This window comes from Camelina sativa, chromosome 7 (assembly GCF_000633955.1).
Source record: "Camelina sativa cultivar DH55 chromosome 7, Cs, whole genome shotgun sequence".
NCBI classification, from domain to species: domain Eukaryota; kingdom Viridiplantae; phylum Streptophyta; class Magnoliopsida; order Brassicales; family Brassicaceae; genus Camelina; species Camelina sativa.
The window spans coordinates 24154784-24173167 of NC_025691.1; the positions used below are offsets into that span (position 1 = coordinate 24154784).

An 18384-nucleotide genomic window follows, 5' to 3' on the forward strand; every position below is an offset into this window, starting at 1 on the left:
CTATGTTTCCCTTCCCTGCAGTCATTATTCTTGCCCCATTTCCAATCCTAATGGGTACTTGAACAGATTTGTCTATTGTAGTAAACAATCTCTCTTCCTTGGTCATATGGTTGGTGCACCACTGTCTATTAACCAGATTTCATCACTGTTTTTATGGTCCACTACATGGGCTGCACTAAATAGACCAATCTCCTCTTCTAATTGTTGTTGTGTTTGCCTTTTCCGGCATTCTCTCTTCTTGTTGCTGTGTTAGACCTCTCCTCGGTCTAAATTGCTTACTGAAGAACTGAGATTCATAATTTTGTAGAAGGTAACACTCACCATCCTTGTGGTTGCTCTTCTTACAAATTTTGCAGTGTCTTCTCACTTCATTCATCTTCCTTGACATTTGTTCCATTAAACTTTTTGTAGATTTCTGTTCACCGGGATTGACCGAGCTCTGATACCATGTTCGAAGTTACGTTGTTGCAGCCTCTCTCTTTTCTTAAAACTTTTTTCTTATCTTCTTCATTATGCAACTTACAACATATTTATACTTAGGTTAATGTTTAACCTATAGTTTGCAACAACACTAAACCCAACACTTAATGGGATTGATTAACACAATAGCCCAATGGTCTTTATCCCTTAACAACAACAAAAGTCTTCTCTTCCTCTTCTCCCTCAGTCTCGTTGCTTCTTTTCTTCTAAGAACTCTTCTGATTCTTTCTTCTTCGCTTGTGAATCTTGTTACTCTTTCTCTCTTTCAAGTTTGAGCATTAATCACGGTTTGATTCCAACAATTATAAAGAGAAATTATATATGTGTTATATAGTTTAGACAAATCTTTCAACCTCATTTACTATTTCTGTCTTCGGAATGGTTGGATCTGAAGATGAATTGGTGTTTCAGTTCAACTACCAATATAATCTGAAGATGGACTGGTGTTGTATTTGGATACCTAAAACATGAGAAGAAGGATATGCAAGAGAAGCATATTGGCTAGTAATGTTATACGGTTCCGATTTCTTACTCAAATTCCACATTTTGGATAGAATGGCATAGTCTAACTATAGATAAGTTCTTCAATACATAGTCAACTAACTAGTCTAACAATGATCTAACTAGTCTAACAATGATTCTTTAAAAAAAAAAAAATCAATTGACTTTTTCAGCTCATAATTGTTCATTATTTTTGTCACTATTGTTGTCATTAGAACAGCTATAAACCTATAATGCACATGCTCAAAAGTCGTACTGATACACATGTTTTAGGAGGCTTTGCGCCGTCAAAGTCGACCCCTCAAACCACCGGGTGAGAATATTAACACAAACAGGCGCTAAGGAAGTCACGAGTGACAATCAGCTACAAACTAATGCAGANATGTATAATCTTGATGTCACATTTTTGCTTTCTTTTTTTAGTGAATGTAAAGTTGTATTCCACTAAATTGATAGAATGCCGTTAGGCTGAATTTTGAGTTCTAGATTCCACGAGTCATGATATATCACATACTAATGTTGTGCAAATGTTTGTGTAAACTTAGTTTTGTTTCTCCTGTTTTCGGTAAGAACTAAGAAGTGTTCGTTACCATATGTAGCGAGCTGTTTAATTGGGCCATCCTTCCTGGGATTAATTCCTAAACATGGGAAGTTGAATGAGAAAGTCATCTCACTATACTTGGTCTCTTACTCATAGGAATATGTCAGAATAATGAGTCTTCCGCTGACAAAATCACAATGAAATATAATAGAATGTGAAAAGGATTTTTAAATACTCAGTTTTCGTCTGCAAATAGTAACTAAAGTCTGAAACCCAATTGCTCAACTAGGAAAATCAGCCTTACCCCGTCAAAGTCCACCCCCAAACCATTGCTTGGCTATAAAGACATAAATCCAGCTTTCTAAATTCCTCAGAAACATAATCAAATAACAACAAATCTTAAACCATTCGCTTCCAAACTCTGAAAACTCGTATATTTTTTATCAATGGTGTATAATCAACCAATGCAGTCTAATTCACAAGGTAAACAGATTCTTCTGATAAAATATGTGTTTTTTTTAATTACTTAACGGCTTTTTTACTGATCAAATATGTTGTGATTAACCATTACATTGTTTCTCCTTTGCAGAACAATTTGTTCAAGTGCCGCTCTATATGGAGCACGGCTCAAGTACACCAATAAACCAAACCAGTGACTCGAACCAAAGACTCAAAAAGTGGGTTACCATCATCATATGCATCATCTTGGCCGTAACAGGTCAATGCATCGTCAGAATCCTCGAGAACTATTACTTCCTCCACAGAAACCGGAGCCGTAGGTACAGCTTCTGGACCCAATCCCTTCTCCAAGTCATCGGATTCCCCATCCTCCTCATCCCTTTCCTTCTCCTCCTCCTCTCTTCCAAGAAACGGAAACAACTTCTCGTTACCTCCGCTGGAATCACCGTCACGCTAATAGTAGTTTACCCTATTATCGTCATCTACATGTTTTTTCAAGCATTTTTCTCGAACATTAAACACCGGATCCCCTTTAAAGTTTTCACTCTCATCTACACGTCACAGCTCTTCTTCACCCCCATTTTCTCCATCTTTATATTTACCAACAGAGTCAAATTCAATATATGGATGATTCTCTCTCTCATCTTAGCCACCCTAGCCGGAACTTTCACACTCTACACTTTCTCCGCCGGGTCACCCATCATCTACAACGGGAAGATACACAACTTTCGTGTTATGTATGTGGCTTTATGTGCCGCCGGATTTTTCTCCTTGCTCCTCTCCCAGATCAGAAGCATATTCGAGGCTTTTATCTCCGTTTGCAAGGAATCCCCAGATAGAAAACAAGCAAGTTTCGTCGTTGTTCTTGAGTTGCTGATCTTCTCATCTCTCCTTGCCACTGTCATCTTTGTCGCAGCCGTTTTCATCTCCGGCGACCATNTCAACAGATGGACGATTGTTTCTCTCATCTTAGCCACCCTAGCCGGAACTTTCACTCTCAACACTTTCTCCGCCGGGTCACCCATCATCTACAACGGGAAGATACACACCTTTCGTGTTATGTATCTGGCTGTATGTGGCGCCGTCTTTTTCTCCTTGCTCCTCGCCCAGATCAGGAACATATTCGAGGCTTTTATCTCCGTTTGCAAGGAATCCACAAACATAAAACAACCAAGTTTCGTCGTTGTTCTTGAGTTGCTCATCTTCTCGTTTCTCTATACCACCGTCATCTTTGTCGCAGCCGTTTTCATCTCCGGCGATCATCACAACTTGAAGAGAGAGATGGATGGGTTCTCGAAGGGGCAAGTTTCCTACGTGTGGACTATGGTGGGTCAAGCCGTTGCATGGCAGATATACTGGGTCGGGATCGTGGGGCTAGTGTTGGCTGTCTCGGCCGTGTTCTCGAACGTGATCAGTGTTTGTACGTGGCCGATCGTGTCGGTTCTCGTGGCTTTGTTTTATAACAAGTACGATCAGTTCGATGTCTTCAGAGGAATCGCCTTAGGCGCCGCTAGTCTTAGCGTTGCATCTTATTTATATATGATCCTCAAAGAGAAGAGCGAAGATGATGACCAACCTACAAGCTAATCATATCTTGGAATTTGGACTCTCTAGAAGGAAAATATTACATTTGATTATTTTTCACTAAAAGTTTGTGGCTAATGAATGTTTGCAATAATCCCCAACACATCACTCACCATCGATGATATATTTCTCTTCTATCATAATTTTATACTATTGTAACAACAACTTTGACTTTGTTATCGACATTCTTTTTGGGTCAAAATCATTGTCTCACGTACAATTTTATTTAATCTAAAGCTATTTGATATATTAAAAAACAAATAGATACTTCACTTTAACGGGAATGGATTGTTTGACAACAACAGAAAAAACAAAAAAACGGGAATGGATATTCAGAAAGATATACCCAATCAAAAAAATTCGTGATAGCTCATAGATCGGAGAAGAGTTTTTGTGCTACTATCACAAGGCATGGGACTATCGAAGTCAAATCCACCATAAAAAAGTCATTGAACAAGATAATTCATCTTAATAACCTTACTGCTTTTATGTTTTTTTTTTGGGGTACTAGATAGATGATCTGAATTAGAATAAAGCATTTTTATCGATATGGGCAGTAATAACAAAAAAAAACAAAAATCTACCTGATTAGTTTTTTCTTAGACAAGGTTCGAAAGTAATTTCTATCGTCTAAAGTATTATTTTGACAAAAAGGTAGTTGTTAATTTATCTTAGTTTTGCAATTGCATTGATTTTGTTAATAATGCTTACTTACCAAATTCCACAATAATCTATCTGGAAGTAAAAAACTTCAAATTAAATTCTAGACTATTTATTTGGAAAAAAAAAATATGTTGAGATAATTGGAACCAGAGCTTTTGTAGTTATCAAACTACTCATGAGAAGAGGCAGCCGTTTCACGTGTGTCTCGACCACAAATGTTCTCTAAAAAAGAGAAGCAAAACTTCAACTTTGTGTCTTCTTTCGAGAGACCTTCGGGGCCCGCACGTTCAGTTTCGTGGACAAATAGTCGCCACATGACTGACCCTTACACTCATACATACTTGTATTTTGTTATGTTTTTTTTTCACGTGGCAATTAAAAGCCAAGAGAATGGATAACACCAAGGAAAAAAATTTGGTGACTTTACTTACGTACGGAGAGTTAAGGAAACCTACCTACGTTTCTTTTTCAATGTTTACAAGTTACAACTTGTATGATATGATTTGTTTGACAAATATATATATCAGTGATTCATCGAGAAAAGTTTTGGTGATTCTATGGCTTCCTAGTAATATAAAATTAAACTTTTACATTATTTGAGTTAGCACATATATAATGTAACTCCGTATTTTAATTTTTAATTTTAATTTTTAGCTATTTGAAATTAGGCTAATTTGGGTACTAAATGCGTTCACACGACGAACCGTTAATTCATAGTGATATATATTTTATATTTCCCCAATCGTGGATGACCTTATCCATATCTCTCTCTCTTTTGTTTTTTTAGAAAAACTCAAATCGTCTCTCTCTCTCTCTCTGCTGGTTTTACGATCACTGTTGCCAAAAAGAGAAGGGTCTCTCGAGACAAGTGTTAGGATTAGAAACACAACACCAGATTCCTCCTCGCGACACGACCCTCCGTCATGTCTGCGCCAGCTATATCTTCTCCACGCCACGTTTCATCACTATGTTCCACTATATATACACACCTACCCATTACATCATGTCTTTGCCTTATCACTCACAAAAAATCTTTATATAACATCACTTTCGAGCTGTCAACATCCGTACATGTCATCCATAGAGCCAAAGGTGATGATGGTTGGTGCTAACAAGAAACAACGAACTGTCCAAGCTAGTTCGAGGAAAGGCTGTATGAGAGGAAAAGGTGGACCCGATAACGCGTCTTGCACCTACAAAGGTGTTAGACAACGCACTTGGGGAAAATGGGTCGCTGAGATCCGTGAGCCTAACCGAGGAGCTCGTCTTTGGCTCGGTACCTTTGACACCTCCCGCGAGGCTGCCTTGGCTTATGACTCCGCAGCTCGTAAGCTTTATGGTCCCGAGGCTCACCTTAACCTCCCAGAGTCCTTCAGAAGTTACCCTGAAACGCCGTCGTCTCAGGCATCCCAAACGACACCAAGCAGCAACACCGGTGGAAAAAGTAGCGACTCCGAGTCGCCGTGTTCATCCAACGAGATGTCATCATGTAGGAGAGTGACAGAGGAGATATCATGGGAGCATATAAACGTGGATTTACCGGTAATGGATGATTCTTCTATATGGGAAGAAGCTACAATGTCGTTAGGGTTTCCTTGGGTTAATGAAGGATCAGATAATGATATTTCTCGATTTGATACTTGTATTTCCGGTGGCTATTCTAATTGGGATTCCTTTCATTCCCCACTTTGAGGTGTCACTAAACTCTCCTTAATTATAAAGACTATCATATACAAAAATTACATTATACAAATATATTGTCACCGTGATGTAGGTTATATATGTAAATATACACCAGCTCCATGTAATATATGTTCACATCTATAAATGTCGTTTGTCTGTAGTGTAAAAGTAGATTCTTAAAACATAAATACGACAGTTGTGTGTCTCAAAGCTAAAATATGTGTCATGGCGGAAACTTGAAGTGCAATGTATATGTGTAAAGAAAACGGGAATGTTACGTTTGTGTGTAACGGTCAGTGTGTAGACTACATCTCTGTTTTCGATGGGCTTTTCAGTCTTTTTTTAATTGTCTCGTTTGTTGTGTTTTTTACTTCTTATATCCTCTTTTCATACCTTCGTCTTTGTGCTGTGTGTAACTGTACTACATGGCTCGTTTATCGTCAGCCCAAAATCTATATTTGGCCCATATAAATGGTCTCTACTCTCTACCTAATGCCTAGTAAACAGTGATTGGGTCAAACTCAAACACCAAATCCTGAATCCACATACCGACTAATTAACATGTAAAATTTTGGTTTCTTATTCATTCAATGCCAGATAAAAAAAGATAGCAGAAGAGATAACACTTCTGCGACTTAGTTTATGCATGCACTGTATGACTGTGTCTTTGCTTATGTACATGAAGAAACTTTTGTTAATGGACTTGTTCACATAAAGAGAAAAATATAGTATGATATTTGATATGTAAGAAAACTAACGTGTAAGCCGGCCCAGGCCAGGAGAACGGAGAAAGACCCTCAGTGGTATCTCGAACCAAATATTCATATCGAAAAACATAGCTATCTCGAGTCATCTAAAATTTAATACCATGTTAATTTATGGACCGTTCAACTCAGAAGTCAAAAGACAATTGGTTACAGATGGATATATTGAATTTTTTTAGATGGTCCATATTTTATTATATTAGGTTTTAATATTCATAAAGTTTTGGTTTTTCAACTGGTATATTATGTTTAAATGTTTATTTTCTTTTGTCCATTCGGCTAAGTTTTTGGATATTTGAAAAATGAATAAATTTTTAACCAAACTTGTTTTGTTTAAATAGACAACTTTTAATCAATTTTGTTGAAAGATCCATTGCTTCAGTTGAGACTCGAGAACAAATCGTTTGATCTAATCCAAATTGAATATCCCGACATTGATAATTACTAGAGATCATAACTGCAAATTATAACATTCTATTGATCATGATCGAAAAGGAAAGAAAGAAAATAAAAATAAAAAACACAAGAAAAATGGCACTAATATATCAGCCAGATATTTTATATAGAAAAGTCCCAATCCAAAGCTCCTCCCACATAGATCATCATCTTCATCTTCATCCCCATGAACAATGATGTCTCATCCACCATTTTTTTTTGTTTTTTCCTTTCTCAAAAACCTTTCTTAGTTAACTAATAATTAAAGGAAAAAAAAAAAAGAGAAAACATTAAGAAAAAAAAAAAAAAAAAAAGGAAAAGCAGACACAAAAGTCATAAAAACACAAACGGGCAACACCATTCTTCCCTTTTTAATTGGGGTAAAATGACATTTGTAATTATTAGCAGTGGAGATAAAGAACAAGTCAAACGTTGTCCGTTGACTGATGGAGCAGTGGAGTCGTGATGGACGACTTGATCGAGTTGCGAGAAACAGGTGCACGTTCGATACCATGCTCCGCGGGTGACTGGATCGACGCCTTCTCAAGCGCTGCAAATTTTCTCTCTTCGCTCTTACCGTACAATACGAAGTAGAGGCCCGCTATGATCAACACCGCTCCAATGATCCTGCCATTAAAAACCCGCCACGTGACACAAATCAACGTTTACGTCCTTGGAGTATAATTAAATTTGAAATAAACCGCTCTTTTTATTTATTTGACATACCCGCCCAAGTAAAACTCTTCGCCTAACGCAATTGAAGCCATGATTGCAACGACAAGAGTCTGAACAGGTTGGTAAACAGCAACGAAGACTGGACCCCCTCTGTCAATACACCAAATCTGAACGGCAAACGCGATTCCAGACGCTACGATTCCCTGAAAATTAAACCAAAACTTGTAAGGACTAAATTGATCGATTTAAAAACAATATGGCTAAAAATAAAAGATTTGAAAAAAAAATACTAACGGCGTAGAGGATGGTGAAAAGCTCCCAACCGGAGTGAAAAACCCAAGCCTGAGATTCTCTTTCACAGAAAGCAGCAATGATCAAGAACTGAATGATTCCGAAGAAACAAGTGTAAGATGTAACCGAGAGCCTCGCCGGGTAAGATTTAAGAACTGGAGCTTGGAACACGAGCCATCCAGACCACGAGAGACAGTGACCGATCAGGTAGAGGCAGCCAAGTGTCCAGTTTTTGGGCGCGGCGTCTCCTAACGGCGCTATTACGGCTGAGTTTGTGGTGAGTAGGTGAGTGTGGAGGTGGCTGGTCGGAGTGTAGATGGTTGGACCCTTGTAGAGAGTGATGACGGAAGCTCCGGCTACGCAAAGAGCTGTTCCCAAGACTTTGGAGATACCATCTCTTCTGTTTATTCTTACTTTCTCAATCCTGTTTTGTTTTTTACATAGAGTACATGATGAACAGTATGGTTACTACTATGATGATCATCACTATTTTGTAATTAATTTACAAGGGCCATTTAATGTTTGTCTACGTATAATATTTTATGGTACGTTGACAAGTCAAATTGAACATTATTAAAGTGATACATATCCTAGCTGTTCATAAGTTTATTTAAATATTAGTATTATTTTGATTCGAATTATTAATAGAGTAAGAAAGAAAAAAGGAGATATGGAATCAATCATCAATACCTGAGAAGAGCAGCCATGAGAAAAGTAATGGCGGGAACAGAGTTTTGCATGGAAGAAGCAAATGTTGGTGAAGTGTTGTCTAGTCCCAACAAGTAAAACCCTTGGTTCGCTGTTATTCTGTCGTGTAATAATTCATTTAACAATTTAATTAGTAATCCAATTTTGTTATTGAAAAGATCAGAGTGAAGGAAATATATAGATATCTTTATGTACCCAATGAGTGCCAAAAAGAAGAACTGGATGAGAAAGTTGAGAGTAATCGCTGGTCTCTCCTTCCTAAATAACACAATTAAGTGTGTGTTAGTTAAATTACTATTAACTAGAAAACATGTATAGGGTTTGAAATAAAGAAGAAGTGAAAACGTTACTTTTCGAGGAAGTAAGCGAAGGGAAGGAGAAGAAGCAAGGCGATGATGTTACGATAAACAGGGAAGACGAGTTTGCTGATCCCCATGTTGAGAGCAGCTCGAGACACCACGTGGAACCCGGCGTAACCGAATTGCAACGTCAGCATCGCTATGTGAAGCTGAAGCTTCTCCGGGACTCCCCATATCGATCTCCGGTTATCGTTTCCGGTGTTATCCGCCATTGGATCGAACTGATACAACAACCGATCAAACGATGGAGAGAAGGAGAACGAGTGTGTTAATTTGTGTGTGTTGTTGATTGAGGAAAAAGAGTGAAGTTGTGGGAGATATAAATATAGGTAGATAGCTATCTCATTCCCCTCTTTGCTTGTGGGAACCACCACACTTGAGATTTCAAATATGGTATCTCATCTATTAAAAACCTAATCATAAGTCATAACAATGTGAAAATATTGAAAATAATATGGATTTAGGCACATTTGTGTTTTTTTTTTTGTTGTTTCCACCAAATTTGTTATTTTGGTAGCATTTTCACTCCTTGAATATGATACTGAATTGGGAAATTAAAGTTTTGATTAATTTTATAATTCCACTATTGGTTATTTTGGTTCTTGTGTGTTTTACTATATATTATTGTAATCATTATAATTTTGTTGAGAGAATAAACACACATCCAAATATAAACACAACGTTTTACCTAAGATAATTAAATCTTTTGAGATGTTAAAGTAGTAATCGCGTTTTTGGATTATCATGGATACACTATTCGACATAGCGTTTTGATTTCACTAACCACATAAACAAAATCCGGTTAAAGGTTTTATTGAATTATGATTTATAAAGAATTTTGATGGCTTCAATAAAATTGTAAAAAATAAATAAGTGAAAGATTTTTCCGGGAGTAAAGCTGAATGTTTTCAAAAAAAATAAAAAAATATATCTTTTTTAATACAGATTTTCTTTATTTATTTATTTTTTAATATTTGTTCCACTAAATAAGTGACACATGTCTTATTTATTCTGAGAATCGTTTATAAAGAAGAATCTCTTTTTATTATTTTTTTAATAATAGTATTTGTATGAGCAATCCCAATGGCCTTGGTCTAGGGAGCTTTCAATAATCTTGTTGATTAGTTTTTTTTTAATTTTGTAACGTCTTCTAAGCAATATTTTTATTTTAATGATAATTTCTATACTTTTATTTTGTGATGAAAAATATATAAAATCATAAACTAATAACAGAATAATTGAATTTATTAATAATCTTAAATTTTTTATTTTAGTTGAATAACACAAAAAATTTATTGATTTTATAAAATTATGAATCTAATAATCCCAGATTTATAAAGATTTTTATTGACTTTTTACAAATCACAAATTAATAACAACATATTTTATATAATATTAAAGTCATTAAAACTTTATTTGAATTTTAAATCACAAATCAATAAAACTTCCGTTAATTGATTCAGCGTAAAACAACAAAAAAAACAGTAAAACCCATATTCAAAACTCAAACATATTCCCAAGAACTTTACAATTACCGTTTCCGGTTCAGAAAACCAGTTTTTGTATAACTTGAGGCAAATTTGGCAGATCAAAACTTGTTCATAAAAGTGACAACTTTTCACTTTGTAGGTTACAACATCAAGATCAAGATTGAAAAATGAAGAATAGATATGGTATATAATCAAATTTAAAGACATTGCCAAAATTTTAGATATTATTTTAGATTATTAGTTGCAGGTTAGGGATTATGACAAATTTAGCAAAAATAAGTCCTCAAAATGTTATAACAAATAAACTAAAACATTCTGATTGATTTCAAACTCGAGTAAAACGATCATGAAGCTGTTAATAAATAAATCTAAAGTTGATTGAAACAAAGGGCCCGCGAAATATTTAACTGTGTACTATTGTTTTCCTTAGAAAAAAGAAGAGAGCTTAAAAATTGTGTGAAAGGCAAAGGCTGTCTCCCACATTCTTTTATTTTTTCTGCTGTTCAGCTGACATGACAACCCTCACGCCACTACTCATTAACGCAACCATCATTATGGTTTCTTAATTTTTCATTTTAATCTGAAGAATCAAAAAGGTATAACTTAGATTGAAAAAAGCACATATGTTTCTTTATCATTATTTACACTGTATTCCTCAATATATGTACTCACTATCTTAGACATTATAATGGTTTTAGTTTGTCCTTTTCCTTTGATATTTGTTTGAAGCAGCATGGCAGTGCCACTAATTATTACTTGTACAGTAGTAGTCTCCAGGAGAATAACAATCTTATAATAGTACTCCTAAATTCTGTTTTAATGTTTTTTTATTTACATTTTTCTTTTTATTTGTTTTAACTTTTAACTATATTTATTGAAACTCTTTTTCCCTATTATGAGTTAAAAATGATAATTAATTTTGTGGGGACGATCCCCACGCGCACTAGCGAACCGTGAGACCCACAGTACCTCTTATTTCGTAGGCACAGGACCCACAGTACACGATCAATATTTATGTACACGCTTACACCAATATTATTATCTGTATTTGTCCTCAATTATTCTAGTTCTATTTTCATATATATATATATATATATATATATATATGTGTAAGTGTAATTGTATTACTTTAATATTAGTTCCGATAGTCAAATACATTTGTATCCTTATAGAATAGAATCATCGAAAATTTTGATGGTTGCTTGTATTCTTTCAGTTTTCTCTTTCTTTTTTGTTTTGTTATTTTTGGAGAGATCGACAATGTATACAAAACAGTGAGACTGTTTAGTAAAGTGTGCTCAGAAACATGTGCATATCCACGTGAAATCAAACCAAATATGTATTTTCTCCCCCGTTCCACGAATGTAGTAATATCACGACGAAAAAACATTTCGCAGAATTTGTTTTCACAAAAACTGTCTTAGATAACCACATGTAAATATGTAATACGTTGAGAAATGAAAAATATTATTCTTTTTATAGTAATTTTTTTTATGAACAATAACATAGTTGTGACGTTTCTTGAAATCATTTTTGTTTAGTGTAGTTTTAGGGTATTCTTAAAAAAAAAAAAAAAAATTCAAAACCTTATGAAAATAATAGTATGTGATGAAACCATTGGCCGTGAAAGTGGCACACGTATGCTCAACCGTATTTATAGTGCCACTTGTCGGGAAGACAAGACTAGACCCCTTCATTTACTATACGGAAATTTCCAAATCTAAAAATATAAAGTTTGCTAGAGGTCTTAGCATGAGCCTTTCTTCCATTCATTCATAGTGAAGCTTTTGGTTTAGAAAATGACATGTATGGTAGCGAATCAGAAGACATCAATTGCCTTTTTCACCGACTGTTTAAAATTAGTGAAGAAGATCCCACCTCATCTATATTTTCGTTATGTTTTTACCACTGTCATTAATAAATTAAAGCCGACCGTACGTTTGGCACATAATTTATGATGTGTGCTAGTAATTTTTGTTTTCTAAGTTCTGCTGTTGGCTTGGATTTCTGAATCCTTGAAAAATTAATAACAAGGTATATATGGATACAAACCAAATCCAGCACCTAAACTTAATTTGTCGAGTAGTTTATATATGATGCCCATCATGAGATCTATAACCTAGCTTCATGATTTATACTAGTTTAAATTTTAGGTAGTTTTATATCATTCCCAAATGATGATCTATTGTTACCTATGCGAAACAAGCACTGAACTCATAACTAAGTAAATTTAATTCAAAATTGCATAACACTGAAAATAATAAATTTATTATAGTCGATGGTAGGATGAAGTATCTTGGTTTGTTTCTTAATGAAGACTACTAGTGTGAAAGATCACTAAACATCATTTGCTATTAAAGAAGGCGTATTATTCATGGTAAAGACGGAAGGTTCACTATTAGTTAGCCCAATTTCCGGAACTAGTGCTTACAAAAGTGTTTAGTTAAATACAATTTGATGCTATTAATTAGCATTTTTCGTCTTGTGACAGAAGATAAACCCTTATTTAGTTAAAAAGGAAGAAAACAAATCCCTTTTTAGGTTGAAAAAGAAGAATAGAAACCCTTTAACTCTTTATAAAAAGTTTGATCTAAATCTCTCGGGTAAAGGGTAAAGAATCGGGTCGGGTAAGGACCCAACAAGACAGTAACGGATCGGGTAAGGACCCAGCAAGATAGGAACCGGTAACGAGCAGAGACGAAGAAGAGGAGAGGGAGACCAATCTTAGTTGGGATATTTAATTGCCTTGTCTCCTTTTTCCTCACTTTATTTCATTTATTTATCATTCTTCCTCGCCCACGAGCGAATCTTCTTGTCTTCCGATCTCTCTCTATTCTCTTTTTCTCACTCCTCTTTTGAATTTTAGTTTTAGGACACAAATAGTTTTAGCTTTAACCTAAATTTTTAATAAAAAGAAAGAAATTACTTTTAGAGATTTTGAGAAGATCAATGCATAAATTTGGAGTCTTATAAACTTGATCTTATTGTCTCACTAATTAGCGAATACGCTGTGTGATCAGTCATAATCAGCAAAGATATAACGTTCCGACTGATTGTCTGAAGAACGTAGACATGGTTCTGCAAAACTGGAACACATTTAATGAATGTATACACCTCCATAACTGTAGTGGTTCACCGTTCACATGCAATTCAATGGTGTCTCTACTTTTATGATAGAAAGACTGTATGTAAAGTATTCATCCGATGCTTTGATTGATGTTTGATATAGAGTGTCCTTAGATTCGTTGTGAATTGTGATGATAAGTGGATGTCACTAAGGAGACACCTTGACGTACGACAACACTATAACGACGAGACAAGTATGACCCTTCAACATATTATTATAAGACTAATGCCACTTATCCCACTAACATAATTCCAATACGTTTATTAGTACTATAAACAGCTCTCTTTTTTTCTTGATTTCAGTTCGACGAACTGTGGGCTGTTGCATTTTACGACCTGTTGTTACGTGTTGTAGATTCACAATATTTCACGAAAATTTAGCCAATTTGTAACACATGAGGCCATACAATTTCTACACAATTTTTGTTTACAGATATTTTCTTAAAAACTTGATTTATTATAAAATCAAGAAAAACTTATACTCAGTTTATCTTGGAAAAATATAATTTTCAACGAAAATTTTTCTTTGAAAAAATATAATTTTTTTTCCTAACAGGCAATTAGGTGTTTCTGCAACTATTTTGTGGGTTGGCTTTTTGCATGCGAAGTCTTCTCTATGTCCAAACATATACTGACTTTTTATATTTTCTTTGTTTTTATTCATCTCGATTGCTTTTGCTTGGCATGCATGCATAACTTAATTATGGGAAAATTTCAACCCATCCACTATATTTGACATGAAATTTGGTGGGATTTCTTAGTTAGAGATAGTCCGACATGATTAAACTACTGATATAATTGCCATAATTTAATTTCTTATAGTCTTCTATAACACCACCTTAAACATGATCATTTTGTTATCTCTTCCTTTTATCAAGTCACGCTTCTGTGCTCCATAAGCTAACTCACATGAATTAAGTTCTCATAACTTTTAAGATCGTGTATATATTTTCTATTTAAAATTTTTTGTTTTAATGTAATCGGATGATTAATATAATACATATACAGTTGAGAAATCATTCGCGCAGAATATTTGTCTGTAAAGAGTTACAGTTTGTAATTAACAAACAAAAATAATTAACAAAATTACAATTTACCACTTTACATGTCTTTTTCGCAATCTTCCTCTGCTTGTTTTCTTCGTTTACGTCTGTGACTTGGTCAAAAAACAATAAGAGAACTTATATCTTTTCAGCATTTGCTATAAAAAAAAAGGAAAGAAAAAGATTTTGCTAACAGTTAAAGTACTAATGATGATTCCTTAAATTTGCATGCTTTTTTCACTGTTTTCATCATAATTTTTTATGATACGACCTTAGCCTATAAATAGATCCAGTAACAATGAAAATTTATTTAAAGGATCAAAAAGGTAAATGGGTTTGTAAAAGGAGCTAGGGATTCTGTATCTTTTAAAACAAATTTTCTAATCAAATTCTATTTCGGCTTGCTGAGAGAGAATTAGTAAAAAACTAAAAAAAAAAAAAACAAATTTAGAGAGTAGGTGAGTTGATCAAGTTCAATACTAATTTCTCTCATAGTGTTTGTTGTAGATTAGCATGATTATCTAAATTTTGCCAAAACGACTGAAAAATCCTGAGAGTAATTTTTTTTTTTTTTTTTTTTGTGTGTGTTAAAAGAGAGTAATATCTCAGTATTTTAAATTTAAATAGTTTTGGATGAGTGTCATAAATCAGCTCCTACACTTCACTAATGTGTTTATTTGTGCTTAAACGAACAACATTATCTGGCATATGCATTTTGATGCACAAATGAAACAACACCTAACTAGAATAGCCACTCTACGGGCTGTCTTTAGTTTTAATTTCTAAAACAGTAACCACCTTGCCACGCACGAGTTTCTCTCCTAGTATTATTTTAGTAGGTTTCTAGAAAACTATGTTATATATTTGATGAATGTGTGTCTTAATCTAAAATCATAAAATTAGTTTATTCCATAGAAAGAAATTGAACTGTCGTTCTTCTGATTCATTCAAAACTTACGTGATCGAAATTTTTGAAATGAGTAATACAGTTAGAGGAGAACTCAAAATGTAAACATGATTAGTATGTCTGCCACAAACAAAAGGTGGGACGTACATTACCATTTATATTGTTGTCTCTTCCATTAATATCCACCATCCCAATCTACGGCTCAAATGTAACACAACTTGGAATCTTCAGAGTGAATAATTCGGACGCAGTTTATAGGAGAAAATCAGGTCGTTTTCAAATGCTCGCTCAATCACGCTCATGTTCAAGCAGTGGAAGACACATTGACGTCTCAGTCTCTTTGGACAAGACTTTTGTGTTCGTTACATGTTTATATCCAACCAAACCGCCACATGATTTTGTAATTTTGTTATGTCATAAACAAAGCACTCTTTTTATATTTGTCTGTTTCGGTCAATAATACAAAATAAAAAAGTTTGACAAATTAAAATCCTTCTTTTCTCCTCTCTGCTAAAATCTTTTTACCCCGATCAGTGACTCAGGGTTTAATAACCATGTTATGACTATGGCACATGTATAGAGTACTACTACACAAGGGATTGGTTTTACTGCCCACCTGTGTCATCTTCANCTTAAACGAACAACATTATCTGGCATATGCATTTTGATGCACAAATGAAACAACACCTAACTAGAATAGCCACTCTACGGGCTGTCTTTAGTTTTAATTTCTAAAACAGTAACCACCTTGCCACGCACGAGTTTCTCTCCTAGTATTATTTTAGTAGGTTTCTAGAAAACTATGTTATATATTTGATGAATGTGTGTCTTAATCTAAAATCATAAAATTAGTTTATTCCATAGAAAGAAATTGAACTGTCGTTCTTCTGATTCATTCAAAACTTACGTGATCGAAATTTTTGAAATGAGTAATACAGTTAGAGGAGAACTCAAAATGTAAACATGATTAGTATGTCTGCCACAAACAAAAGGTGGGACGTACATTACCATTTATATTGTTGTCTCTTCCATTAATATCCACCATCCCAATCTACGGCTCAAATGTAACACAACTTGGAATCTTCAGAGTGAATAATTCGGACGCAGTTTATAGGAGAAAATCAGGTCGTTTTCAAATGCTCGCTCAATCACGCTCATGTTCAAGCAGTGGAAGACACATTGACGTCTCAGTCTCTTTGGACAAGACTTTTGTGTTCGTTACATGTTTATATCCAACCAAACCGCCACATGATTTTGTAATTTTGTTATGTCATAAACAAAGCACTCTTTTTATATTTGTCTGTTTCGGTCAATAATACAAAATAAAAAAGTTTGACAAATTAAAATCCTTCTTTTCTCCTCTCTGCTAAAATCTTTTTACCCCGATCAGTGACTCAGGGTTTAATAACCATGTTATGACTATGGCACATGTATAGAGTACTACTACACAAGGGATTGGTTTTACTGCCCACCTGTGTCATCTTCAGCACTTTTCTTGTATTCAGGTTTAAGCTCATATGTCCCTTGGTTCGATCCTCTCTTATTGTACACGCACAGCTCGTTCAGTATTTCTTTCAGGAACTGTGCTGGTTGGTCCGTCTCTTGTACAAGCTGCTTCAATGTCCAGTTAGGTTGTCCTTCGAACAGCTTGAACATTATACCTTCAAGCTCACCACGATCTCTTCTCGTCCTCTTCACCTCTGTTTGCTTGACTGGGGCAGGTCTCTTCTTTTCCTGCTCATTCAAACACAAACACAAACTTTTACATTGGTAACAACGCTGATATCGTATAGAAAAGATCAAGACAAAAGATTCAAGTTTCAAATCATTAGTTGAAGAATCCATCCTGAATTGTAATTAGTCTGATAAAGAACGAGCATTGAAGCTGAATTGTTGCTTCATTACTCTTTTACCATCTTAATGATGACTCCATATATGCTAAATCATTTGAGAAAAAGAATAACATTTTTACCTTTGAATTGGATGAACCGAAACCAACCATTCCAGGCAAGGGCCTCATATGTACTCCGCGGTCATTATCGATAACCTTTAGTGCAATTCACGGAAACAAAAGTCCTTACATAATTAGCTAACCAAAAGAGCCAGCGTAGGAGAGAGAAATTAAAGGGAAACAAACACCTGTATCTGTCGATTTTTAACCATGGCTTTGCTCGTTCTCTCCCGACAAAGCCTTGCATATTCTTCAATGTTTTCACCATATGGCTTCATATCGAATTTGTGATCGACCTTTCCTTCAACAGCTGTATGAACTATAGAGTAGCTTGCCTAGTATGAGATGGAGAGCCAAACGAACATACAAAATCTGAATGTTATCAATCAGACAGGTAAAAAAACCAAATAGGGAAATCACCTTGATTGACATCCGAAAAGACCTCCATCGGAACAAAGTCTTTGAACATATTCACAGCGTAGCTCTTTGGCATGTTCTCATACTCAGCACGAACCATCTCCATAGTGAACTGATTGATTGATACAAAAGAACAATCATAAATCGAAATACAAAACGCAACCATACGCTAAAGCAGGATCCTTCCATACGCTAGATTTGATAAATCAACCACATGGGTAAGTGAAATCGGCATGAAAGATTCGAACTTTATGGACACAACCATCGGAATAATGAAGGTAACTCAATCAACAAACTAGGGCACCTC

At 34.9% G+C, this 18384-nt stretch overlaps 4 protein-coding genes across 6 annotated transcripts in view; 2 read left to right on the top strand and 2 right to left on the bottom strand.

Moving 5' to 3' along the window:
• Nucleotides 1969–3568, top strand: LOC104702297 (putative purine permease 15). The gene is made up of 3 exons (XM_010418136.2): nucleotides 1969–2005; nucleotides 2112–2785; nucleotides 3110–3568. Exons 1-3 carry the CDS (start codon nucleotides 1969–1971, stop codon nucleotides 3566–3568), a joined length of 1170 nt encoding a protein of 389 aa, XP_010416438.1.
• LOC104702298 (dehydration-responsive element-binding protein 2D-like) lies at nucleotides 5044–6284 on the top strand. Its single transcript, XM_010418137.2, has one exon. It carries the CDS (start codon nucleotides 5300–5302, stop codon nucleotides 5918–5920), a length of 621 nt encoding a protein of 206 aa, XP_010416439.1. The 5' UTR covers nucleotides 5044–5299; the 3' UTR covers nucleotides 5921–6284.
• On the bottom strand, nucleotides 7130–9453 carry LOC104702299 (protein WALLS ARE THIN 1-like). Its single transcript, XM_010418139.2, has 6 exons — nucleotides 9135–9453; nucleotides 8980–9042; nucleotides 8767–8883; nucleotides 8080–8500; nucleotides 7837–7988; nucleotides 7130–7737 (listed from the first exon to the last, which is right to left on the bottom strand). The coding sequence occupies exons 1-6, from the start codon at nucleotides 9353–9355 to the stop codon at nucleotides 7536–7538; spliced, it is 1176 nt and encodes a 391-aa protein (XP_010416441.1). The 5' UTR covers nucleotides 9356–9453; the 3' UTR covers nucleotides 7130–7535.
• Nucleotides 16124–18384, bottom strand: part of LOC109124670 (transcription initiation factor IIF subunit beta-like) — a 3147-nt gene continuing 886 nt past the window's right edge. The window contains exons 2-6 of one of the 3 annotated variants that reach the window (XM_019227842.1): nucleotides 18081–18189; nucleotides 17849–17979; nucleotides 17682–17756; nucleotides 17191–17443; nucleotides 16124–16334 (exon numbers count right to left, since the gene is read on the bottom strand). In XM_019227842.1, coding sequence (XP_019083387.1) covers nucleotides 16315–16334; nucleotides 17191–17443; nucleotides 17682–17756; nucleotides 17849–17979; nucleotides 18081–18189 — 588 coding nt within the window. In that variant the 3' untranslated portion in view covers nucleotides 16124–16314. Of the gene's footprint in view, nucleotides 16335–16979; nucleotides 17444–17681; nucleotides 17757–17848; nucleotides 17980–18080; nucleotides 18190–18384 lie in introns of those variants that run through there. The other 2 variants (XM_010418141.2, XM_010418140.1) reach the window with 2 other exon arrangements.